The 12330-nt window shown below is 36.5% G+C and overlaps 1 protein-coding gene across 2 annotated transcripts; it reads right to left on the bottom strand.

Moving 5' to 3' along the window:
* Window positions 1-7546: 7546 nt before the first annotated feature.
* Window positions 7547-11384, bottom strand: LOC137942085 (protein SAR DEFICIENT 1-like). Of its 2 annotated transcripts, none has more exons than XM_068787766.1 (8): window positions 11296-11384; window positions 10802-10880; window positions 10176-10228; window positions 9556-10049; window positions 8734-8894; window positions 8445-8639; window positions 8269-8362; window positions 7547-8149 (listed from the first exon to the last, which is right to left on the bottom strand). In XM_068787766.1, exons 1-8 carry the CDS (start codon window positions 11382-11384, stop codon window positions 7893-7895), a joined length of 1422 nt encoding a protein of 473 aa, XP_068643867.1. In that variant the 3' UTR covers window positions 7547-7892. The 2 variants fall into 2 exon arrangements, with proteins under 2 accessions (XP_068643867.1, XP_068643866.1); XM_068787765.1 differs by having other exon boundaries at window positions 7547-8167.
* Between the last annotated feature and the right edge of the window lie 946 nt (window positions 11385-12330).

Here is a 12330-nt window from a genome sequence, read left to right on the forward strand (position 1 = left end):
CATTGGAATTTTTCTGACTGCTCAAACCAGATCAAATAGAAGACTTTTTCTCCTTTTCTCTCAATAACACTTTGAGCTTTCTCAAGACAACGAAGAATTTTTTCTTTAATAACACTTTGAGAGTACATAATTTTTTCTCTGTGTCTTTCTCACGTTCTGTAGGTCTATTTATAAAGTTTTCTGTAAACTGTTTTTATGAGAAACGGTTTTCTCATTAACGTGGTCTCAAACTTCTGGCAGTTGCAACTCCCTCGGTAACACGAAGCCATGAATAACCTTGATGGGAGGTTGGCTTCGGTAAAGATATGTTTTTCGGTCCCCTGTCTCATCACTCTCATTCCCCTTCAGTTGAGCCATCGTCGTGAGTGCTCAGAGATCGAAAGCACCGAGAAAAAAGAGAGAAGGAATTTGAAACGTATGGAAGGAGGTACGATTTATCTTCCGTTTAATTTATAATGAATTTCATTTTGATATTAGAAATTCATGTTTAAGACTTACAGTTAGTATCAGAGCAGACCTCTGATCCAGCATTTCGATTCCGAGAGACTCTGTTTTGTTTTCGGTCTCTTTTTCAGTTAGAGTCTCTGTTTTTGTTTTTTAAAACAAATTCTGCGCTCACTGCTTGCGGGCGCCGGGGCTCTGGCATTGGTGACAGCCAGCGTTGAGCATGACGCCAGCGCCGGCGACCATTCCGCATAGTTGCTGGCGCTGACGATTTACAAAACGCTGACGGAGGCTGTCGCAGTACGCTCTCTGTGAGCTCACTGCGGCGGCTGTCTCGTGATGCCTGAGAGTGTGGGAGACGCAGCGCCGACGCCGGAGACAATTCTGACCTGTTTTCCGGCATCAACGACTTGAAAGAACGCCGGCGGAACGCTGAGCGAACATTTTTCTGCGCGCGGCTGGAGGTTGAAGACGACCTCCAACGCGCAAAATCATGTTAATTAAAATCATAAGGTATTTCTGTAAATACAGGACGAGTTGGCTCGGGACGAGTTTTCTTCGACTCGCCGTTCCAACTCGGCAACCGCGACTTAGGTCAGGTTGACTCGAAAAAAAAAAAAAAATAAACATCGAGTCGACTCGGACGAGTTGAGTTGGCTCACCGTTCCTGGGCCGAGGAAGGGTTGAGGCTTATGACCTTCAAAGTCTCCATTGTAAAAAACAATATGTGACTAAAGCACATCTCAAATGCACACCCCTGGCTTTCTTGCACACGTGTGAATTTTTATTTTAAAAAAACAAAATATTTTCCACTTTTTTTAAGATTTAAAAATTCACACATGATTTGATAAGATAAAATAATTTCAAACACACAAGCATTCAATTTATTATAGCTTTTGATGATTGGTCTTTCGGACTTTAACCTTCATCTAGTTGGTATTTCACCACCCGCACCAATCCTAAGAGAACAATTTTGAACTTGGATCTTATATATAGACTTTGAGAATGCTGACAACCAAGTGTTAATCATGCATATGAGTTCCAATGAAGTAGCACCTTATGACCATGCTTAAATATCATTTTTATGAGTGTCTTTTACAAAAAAAAAAAGCGTTAATTTTTTGTTAAACTATGCCCTTTCAACCACACTCACATCGATGATATCTCCAATGGTATACTACAACTTTATACCCTACTATAATAACCTTGTTATCATTAACGTATTACACCAATCTCACATTCAGTGCAATTGAGCACATACATTATAAAGATAGGACATGAATTGAATTCACTTTAATTTGGTGCTCCTAATAGTCACTCATTTAACTACTTTGTGCCATTGAACCTTCGTCTCAGGGGTTTTTGTCACATAGGTTTGTTGCCAATGACGATGACTCAAGTAGGCTCTAATCCCATCCCCCTTGAAATATATTGTATTTGTCCTCTCAACTAGCCTGTAGTTAGATGATTTGCACCAGGTTTTCGAATAATTTAATACTATTCAAGGTTATAACTTTAGTGGATGTGAACTTCTTCAAAATTTTATATTGAAGCTCAATATGCCTAGATGACTTTGAATTATAATTTTTACTTTTTACTTTCATTATAGTCCATTAATTAAACATAATCAATTAAGATAGTTGGAATTGGCTTATCTATCATGGTAACGTTTGATAATTTACCCCTAAGTGATTTTGCTTCACCACTAGCTAACTCTAAGGATACCATTTCAGCCTCCATATTGGATTGTAAGTAAGGTCTGCTTGGATGATTTCCAAGCGACAACACCACCATATAGTATAAATACAAATTCACTAATGGCTTTTGTGGTATCAGAACCAAAAATCCAATTAACATTACTATACCCTTTTAGTACAATAGGAAATAAAGATTAGGGTATTCTGTACTTAATAGTACCTTTCAAATATCTAAGAAATCTTTCACTAGCATCCCAATGAGTTTTATTGGGGTTACTTGTATGCCTACTGAGTCTTCCAACTGCATAGGAAATATTTGGTCTAGTAAAATTTGATAAGTATATTAAATTTCCAATAATTTGAGAGTATCTCATTTAAGAAACATTATCCCCACCACTCCACTAATTTTATACTAGAATCAAATGGTGTGCTAACTAATTTAAAATTCTCATAACCTAACTATTTCTAAACTTTTTTCACATAATTAGATTGAGTCAAAACAATCTCATTTCCATTTTTTGGCTATTCTAATTCCTACAATTACATTTGCTAACCCAAGTCTTTCATATCAAAATTTTCATTAGGTTATTTTTTACCTCCAGAATTTTAATATTTTTATTGCTAAAAAATAAAATGTTATCTACATAAAGACATAAAATAATGAATGAGTTATCATATGTTTTTCAATACAAGCAATTATCAAAATCACATATACGAAATCTTAAGAAAGGATTACCCCATCAATTTTTTCATGCCACTACCTAGGAACTTGTTTTAGACCATATAAGGCTTTGATTAACTTACACACTTTATTCTCTTGACCAATAACTATGAATCCTCTACTTGCTCTATATAAATTTCTTCCTTTAATTCGCCATTAAGAAAAGCAGTTTTAACGTTCATTTGGTGGATTTTGAGGTTATATGATGCAGCTAGTGCAATAAGCACTCAAACTATAGTTATCCTAGTGACCGACAAATAAATGAAAAAAAAAAAGTCAATTCTTTCTTTGACTAAAATCTTTAGCAACTAATCTAGTTTTGTATTTTTAAATGGATCCATCAAGATTACGTTTCATTTTGAAATTCATTTACATCCAATTGGTCTAAACCGTAGAGGTAAGTCTGTCAATACTTATGTATGGGATGAAAGAATTGAATCCATTTCACTTTTAATTGTTTCCTCCCATAAGGATCCATCACTAGATTTTATTGCTTCGATATAAGTCAAAGGTACGAGGAATGTGTAAAAATCATCTCTTAGGTCTCTAACTCCACCTAAGTTCAATTTGTGGCACTATTTCGGTATGCTCATTATGGTATCAAGAAGTTTCTCCTACTTCAAATTTTCTATTTTCTTTCATAAAAAACACAACATCATACGCGATTCTTTAATAGTATTTATGAAAATTTTAGGTAACTCTTAGTGTATGACTAAGAACTAATATGCATTAATGTTTTCTGCATATCCTATGAAAGTTGCATCATTAGTTTTAAGACTCAACTTTGTCATTTTGTTAAATTTAATATAAATTAGAGTAAGGCAGCCCAGATTTCAAAATACTTAAGATTAGGTTTTCTTTTACCACACCATAACTCATATGGTGTTTTCTAATTATCTTTGTATGACATAAGATTAAGTATTTTACATATTGAAAGTAAAGTTTCTCCCCACAAATATTGAGAAGATCATAACCAGGTAACATGGACTTAATCATGTCTAAAACTATTATGTATTGGACTCGGGAGAATAAGGAACCATGGTCTTGTGTATAATATCATGTTCCTCACAGAATTTTTCAAATTTTTAGAACTATATTCTCCTCCTCTATCTAACCTAAGTCTTTTTATTGTTTTCTGGGTTTGATTTTCAACTTCTGATTTATAAATTTTTATTTTTTTCTAGTGTTTCATTTTTATCCTTAATTAAATACACATAGCAGTATTTTTACATATCATCTATAAAGGTAATAAAATACATTTTTCCTCCTCTGGTCAAAATATCACTCATCTCACAGATGTCAATGTGTATAAGCACTAGTAAGCAGTGACTCTATATGTTGACTTAAATGATTTTCTAGGTTATTTTTGTTGGACACATATTTCACATTTATTTTTAAATTTATGTTATTTTTTTGTATTAAATCTAAGTTCATCATTTTGTTTAGAGAATTCATATTTACATGTCCAAATCTATTGTACCATAAGTCAAAAGAATCAACTAACATGACATAAATCATTATTGACATTTTATTGACAATAATACTCTTGGAAAAATTATGTTTAATTTAAATAATCTATAAAAAAAAATTATTCCTTACAAAAGACACACCCTTGGTAAGTACAACCTTATTTGACTCAAACACTAATTTGTAGCCTAGTTGACTCACGCTAACAAGATTTTTCATACATTTGATGCGTACTACACATTGTGGAGAGTAAACATATAAACTTCAACTCTACGTCTCCTTCCCTGATCACTTGAGCAACACCAAAATTGCCTTTTGTCAAAGTTCTCCCTTTGATGTTCTAGTAGGAAGAAAAACAGGAATTAACAAAACAAATACACACAGTTGCTCCTGTGTCAATCCGCTAATCGATTGGATTAAATAACAGAATCATTTTTAAATTAGTTGTAACTAACCTATCATCGATTCTAGCCGAGCTAGTTTCAATTATCATGTTCACCTGAGGAATCGCATTATCACCTTGCCCTTTGTCTTTACCTTTTTTGTGTCCACATTGTTTAGTAAAGTGATCTGTTTAACTACAAACATAATAGGTTATTTTGTTCCTTCTGAATCTTTTATTTAGGATTACCAAAGTTTTTATTGGTTTTCTTCTTTGTAAAGTTATTCTTCTTTAATTCTATCAAATTTACTTTTTCATAAACTTCAAAATCATTACCGAAGTTTTTCTGTGTTGTTTCTATGTTTCTCTTCAATGTCGATTGAAACCAACACTTCGTCTAACGAGGAACGTTCTCTTTTATGGTTCATCTAGAGTTTGAAGTTTGACTATGATAAAGTTTTTTTATGAAAGAAAATACTTGAATTTTGTCACCTATAAGAACACCTTTGACGATGATCTTAGCAACATTATTTTGAATCTCATGTGCTTAAGTGGCCACCAATTTTTCATTTATCGTCATGTAGGGTGAAATATTCTCCTATGAAAAAACTTATATTCTAACTTAGTTTCCGTACTTTGTCTCTAATGTTTTTCATGAACCTCTCATAATTTTAGCATTAGAGTATAAATCACATAATTGTTGCTGAGAGCACTAAGGATCAGCCTATGACACATAATCGTCATTTTCATTCTTGTGTTTAGCACATGTACTCTCTCGTTCATAGTCTTTGGAGTTACTTATAAGAGGGTCATCCACAATCACATAAAAGAATTCTATGGTTGTTAACCAATATATTTTGCATCTAGAAAAGTTTTTTCCATCAAAAGAAAGGTTTTAGTGTTTTATTCACCGAGTTCTCAAATTTTCCCATTCAAATATTTTAGGAGTGGAGCCTCTTTCAAAATTGTTGAAAAATATATATAACTCACAAAATGTAAGTAACATTTGAGAAACCCAAATATAAACAACAGTGCTAACACATACCTTTTGTCGAACCACTTTACAAATCACATTAATAACAAACAAATATATCAATATCTCAAATAGGCCACTAACGCTTATTCATTGTCTTCCAAAGAGATTCACCTCATACAGTGCATTGGATGCTGGTGATTTCTCCCAAAACACAACTGACTTTTTTCCCTCTTAGACGTGTACAGTATTAAAATGAGCTCATGAACTCTACATGACTTTTGTAACTACTCCAACCAAATCAAATTGAGGACTTTTCTTCCTTTTCTTTCAAGAATACATTGAACTTTCTTAAGAACACAAAAATATTTTCTCTTTATTTTAGAACACTTCGGGAACACAAGATTTCTTGTCAAGGAAAATCTACCTCTTGATCTCTAGACTAATCTAATAGCTCAGATATGTAACTAAATTTGATGAGTCAAATCTATAACACCTAATCTGATTGTTCAGATTTGTAACTATACAATCTGATAGCTTAGATATGTAACCACTATATCTAATCATTCAAATCTTTAGCTACATGATCTAATAGTTTAGATTTGTAATCATATGATCCGACAATTCAGATTTATAACTGCACTAAATCTATAACCGTCCATCAAATGGTTCGGATTTGTAATTGTTTTCATCCAAAGGCTATGATCTTCATCCATCTCAAGGGTCGGATCATTCCAGTCATTTTATAAAGATCAATACTTTTAGGCCCCACAATCCGCTTGCACACACGAGCATGCATGCGTACATACAAATTCATAGGGGTGGCATCGAATCGAATCGAGTCGAGCCCGAACCTACCTATGCTCTAGTTGGGTTTGATTTAAATATTTCGAACTCAAGCTCGAGCCGGGCCCAACCTCGAGCCTAAAATTTTAATCGAGCTCGAACCTAGTAATTTTAACCAAGTTCGAGCTCGAGCCGAGTTTGAGCTCCAACCTACATTTAAAACTTTATATAAAATATGTGTCAAATAAACTGTATATAAAATTATGCATACATTTTACCTAAAATTGGGCATGACCTCTACCTAAAATTGGGCATAACTTATGTACATTAACCATGCATAAAATTATCTATACACTTTGTATAAAATCTTTTGCCCAAATAAGTATTTACTCGATTATTTAAATATAAATTATTAAGTCAAATAAATATGAGTAAATGTTATTTTGTATCTTATTATACGGTTACTTGATACTTCGATTAAGTGAGGGGTAATTTTTGTAAGTTTTAAGACTACATGCATAAGTAGAGGAGGGTCTTTCTTTTTATTCTAAAAGAGAATAACTTATTAAAATATTTACTTAAAAATAATTTGGTTGCATTTTAATACATATTAATCATTTTTTTATATTTTATAAGATTTTTATACTATAATGTAAGCATAAAACATTTCAAATATTTTATATACCTATTTATTTACTTATTTTATAATCGGGTTATAATCAGGCACCAGACACCTGACACAACAGTGCGATGATGCTACACTTGGAGCGCAGAGCAGCAGACGCCCTAAGTAGGAAAAATGGGAAGATGGGTTTTGCCGTTCTTTCTATTTTTCCGTCTGGCTTCGGTCTTTGCTCAGAAAATATGAAGAAGCAATTAAGGGGCTTCATACAACTTCTTCCCCAAAATAAAGAAAGGGAACTATGAGGGTAGTAAGCATTAGCATGGGAATGGTTCTTCTCTCCTTGCTGTTTCACTCTTTCAATCAAAGGGGTGGGAGGGGTTTTTTGAGACTTATTGCAGTCGTTACATTAAGAAACCAAAACTAACAGAGTCGGGCTAATGGACACGGGGACTGGTCGCGACAAACAAAGGCAATTAGTAATGCAGATTACAGCCTACAGGTGAATAACATCTGGTTCTACTTTCAAAGATACCTGCTTTTGTTCTCAAATTACTTGTTTTTTAAGGCATAGAAGACAGAAACTAGAAACTGTACATGGCGGAATGGGCAAGTGACCCTTCTCGGTTTGGATCCTATTCTTATGAAGATCATCAACAAAAGGAGAAATTAATTACAGGGAGGCAAGATTAGGTGTTGCAGACAGAAGCTATCTCAGCTGTTTTTTTTAAGTCCTTCGGTAGCCGCCTCTTCTCATGCAGAAGCACTGAGGGCGCCCGCTTCCTCTCGAAAAGCACCTTTTAACTTCCAGAGAAGAAAAGGTAACGGGGATGAGGGTTTGTGATTGAATCGTCGTCAGAGCCCGAATCAGCCATGAATACGTGACCGCCTTCTTTAATCGTTGCAGGAGGAGTACTCATCAAATTTTGATTCCATTCGTTATATTCCAAATGCAAATTGCTGTTCGGAAAGGATGGCAGCTCAACGATTCCGGCGTCACCCTGACCGAATTGTTGATTCATATGTTCAATCTCAAGATGAGATTCGCCAACCGCCCCTACTGCCATCAATTCATCTGATCAGGTCTCCGTTGCGTCAGGCCAGCTATCTAATTGATTCTTTAAAAATCGAACTCAAAAGCAATTCGATTTGTTAGTCAGAAGATTTACTACCCACCTTGAGATAAAGCACCGAGACCCAGAACTTTGTCTACTTCCTCCAGCATCTCCCACTGCTTGTATGCATCTAAAACCATCCGATCTACGTAGGTCTGAAGATTTCCATGTTAGTTTCATATATATCACTGAAACTTAAGAAGATGAGACGGGAGAAAGGGAAATTAGAAATCATACTTTTTGCATCGCATTGAGAGCAGCCACTGGGTAAATTTGGTCGTCGAACATGGCGCCTAAGACTTCGCAGATTGGAGTCAACAAGAGTTTGTAATGGCCTTGTCTGTACAAGTAGAGCTTGTTCCCCAAATCACAGGTGACTGCGTGTTTTATCGTTCCTTCCCACATCCTATCAGACATCCCCGCACCCAGAATCTGTAAAATAGAAATAACTTGTCACTAACAACAGCAATTTTGATTAACTTAATTGGAGAAAGAAAAAAAGGTAGAGATTTATGACTGAACTTACCTTCCTGAGATTGAATGTGTCCACCATCGAGGCCTTCAAGAACTGTTGTACGGTGTGAATGCCTTTGGCTGCAAGCTTCTTATGGAAAGCGCCATGTTTGCCGATCCTCTCCAACCTCCAGACGTAATCGTTTAGAGACGGTGGGTAATGCTTCCTGTACACTGCGACATGTCAAAGCTCAGGTCAGTCTTAGCCTTCAAATTCATGCCTGGTAACCCAAGAAATAATTAACAAAACCTAATTCTTATCTTATCAGACCAATGAAACCTTCAGAAAGCAAGGTCAATTTGCAGCAGAGCCACGCAAATGGTGGTTAGAGTGGACCAGGACAGTTCTTGGTCTTCGAGGCTTAGTTATAATACAGGTGTTGGTGTGTATATATTTTTTCCTTTCTGGTAAAAAAAACTGAAAGGAAGAATCGTGGAGAAGTGGGTGCCTGACCGACGACTACATTCAAGTCCCCGATCTTTATTCAGCCACTTGGCTTGGAAGGTCTTTCTCAGTTGCTATCAAGTCCATGCTCACTCAACTTCTCATGGAATAAAATACAAAGGTATGGGTAAATTGGAATAAACTTGTCTTCCTTGACTGGATTCTAGTGTATCTCCATTACACACAGAAAGGTGATAAGGGATATCTGGAAAGGCTGGTGTCTCTGGTATAGCTCCTCTACTCTTACATGGCTGATCGGCTTTTCTTCTTCTAATGAACCTATTTGTTCTCAAACGTCTTCCTGAGGCTCTACTAATTCGTGCCATGAAACCCTTAAACCCTTCATCAATGGATTAAGAAGAGAGAAGAGGGATGATAGAAGCAACTCACATTCTCCACGATGATCTTTAACCTGAAACGATTCCGTCTTTGCTTCTTTGATTCTCACTCCCTGGGAAGTCCCTGGAGCAACTCTAGCGCCAATTCTAAAGGTTCGGCTTCGGGTCCAACTCGAGTTGTCAGTGAACTCGATGTCTCCAACGGAACAGGTACCATCTCGGACGGTCAAATTCACTTCTCCGGTGAGTAAAGGTCGTTTCCCCTCTCGTTCTTTAACGATGTCGTTGTTGAATTCTTCACATGTCCAGTCTTCGCGGTCAACCCTGGGGAAGTCCCCGTCGAGCACAACGAGCTCGATTTTCACGGGAGAGGGGAGAGTGACTAGGTTCCGCCCACCGTCACTGGTATCAATTAGCTGAATCTGTAGTCGGTTGTTGTCCTCATCTTCAATCTTGCTGCTGGTGAAGATCGGGAGTGAGAGCTTTTTAGTGAAGATGAGTTGCAAGTTGGATGATTTCACGGCTTGCAGCTTGAATGAAGGAGATCTAGAATCACCAAATTAACCCCATTAAATCTTTTTACAAGTATAAAGCTTTCTTAAATACTCATTTCCACGGAAGAATATCGTGGCTAAATTGGGTTGAAGTTTCAGGCAGACAGTGTTACCCTACCTATAAAACGTCCGTGCCACACGATTTATACCACGCTCCAGCTCCTCTTCCATCTATAGTTAGACAAAAAAACTATGTTCAGTCAACAAAAGAGAAAATTAAACAAGAAAGACTGTAAATCTCAAAAGTCTAATATAAGCTTCTTGTCATGCGTCTCCTCAGAAGAAGATAGAGCTCACATATAATGTCCAAGCATCTTTGATCATTGTTTACCGAGTCCACAGTGATGCAGTATGAGTAGGTAGAAGAGTATCTTATTTCATTAAGAAGTTCAGAAAAACAAAAAGATCAGTACTGACTCAACTAAGATAAGTTCAATGGCCTATATTCATTGACGAGTAGAGATCATAAGAAAGGTAATTAAGGCTTTGTCATCTTTCCATTTTGATTGACGCGAAGCGATGCAATAAAGTTGGGAATGACAACAAAATTAGAAAATTCCAAATCAATCAGCCACGAAGTTTTCATATCTCATGGAGGTGTAAGTTATTTTCATTGAAATATATGGAAAAAATAGGGTATGAGAGTGCGAGTTAAGGAAGATTAGCTCTGGTTTTTTATGTGAGAAGCATGCATTTGTTTTCATGATAAGATCATAGCTTATTATGGATCGAGATTCAACATACCACTTTCCGAAGCAGCGGTTCCAAGGCCGAGCGGCACAAGCTTTCAAAAGATTTCAGCATTATTGCTTCTCTAACCACACTGTCAAAAATAGCGAAACAAGAATTATATCAGTATTTCGTATATGATCTTCTCATGCTCAAGCACAGCAGAAGAAAAAATGACAAAAGAGCTGGGTATAGAGATTCTATAACATGAGGAAGAAGTTCTGAAGCTGTGGATATATGAAAACCGACAGTTTATAACAAAGGAAAATTGGGAAGAAAAAAAAAACAATAAAAAGATGATCAATTCGCGGGCAATCTAAGTGCTTTCTCCTCTTTTTTTCGATTCTTTCCCTAAAGAAAGTAATTGTTTTCACTGAAGATACTGGTGCAGGTGACAAAAACTTAAAAGAAACACCAGAAGATCAGAAATATAGTTTCCATCTGATCAGCACATGCGAAGAAAAACAGAAGAAAGTGAGTCCCTAAAGAGAGTTCAGAAAGATACGAACGTCGAGAAAGAGGGTGTAGTTCTCATCCGTTTCTCCTCGCGTTTGTCGCGGTCGGAGCCAGGCTCATCGAGAAACCTCTTGGCAGCCATTTTGGAGCAGAAGTGGGGAGAGCTCTAGTAAGCTAATTGAGAGGAGGAAAGAGGGGTTTTAAAAGGGCTGATTACCCTCCTTATATTCTCAGTTTAATGGATCCGAACGAGGCATTGGAGACCATTAAGAAAGAAAAAAACATAAGAGAAGCTTCATGGAAGGTTGGAGGAAAGAACGCGGTTTGAGGTCCGAGTGAAATGACATCTCTCTGGCTCTCTCCGCGTTCACACGCCTTGTTATGATTTGATTTGCTTTACATTTTACGCTCGTAACTTTTATTTTTGCCAAATTATTTTTTAAAACGAAAGAGAATTCTCGTTTTTTTGTGAACAAAATCGCTTACAAGTTGACTTCCTCCGTAAATAGTGTCTCTTTGCAATCTCTTTCAAACGGTCGTAAACGTGTGTGCAGCCGCGTTCAGCACTTTCATGGAAGCTCCGTCCCCCACCAAACCAACGTCAACAATCTCCACATCACTACTTTAACGAACTCTTCTTATTTAAGAAAATCAAATCTGAAAGACGGCCGAGAGTTTTTTCCAACAGGAAAAAGCTCGTGCGTCGAAAATCTCATTCCGCACAAACGTAGCTTTAGAAGGAACAGTACCACGCGGTTGCTTTGTTTCCAGTGACTGAACCGACCATCAATCCAAGTGATCCATGCGTTGAAATCCAAATACGACGACCAGCGAATTTGCAGGTGTAGTGGTTGCTTAGTTTTGGTGCTGTATGAAGACGAAGGTTGTTCTGTTACTCAGGAAGCGTTGGAATGGAACGACAAATGAGAGAAATCGCTAGAGCTCTGGAAGCACTTGTTGGTCTAATTGCGGAAGATGATCCAAAGTTCAAACAAAAAATAATCATTTTTTTATTAAAAAAATTGGCATTGATGGCTAAAATCAATGCCAATTGGAGTGATTGATTGGTATTGATTACTAGAAATAAG

The sequence above is a fragment of the Aristolochia californica genome, unplaced genomic scaffold (genome assembly GCF_029961685.1).
Source record: "Aristolochia californica isolate CCGP_79_NKW_82.1479 unplaced genomic scaffold, dmAriCali1.0.hap1 SCAF_9, whole genome shotgun sequence".
Classification (NCBI taxonomy): Eukaryota; Viridiplantae; Streptophyta; class Magnoliopsida; order Piperales; family Aristolochiaceae; genus Aristolochia; species Aristolochia californica.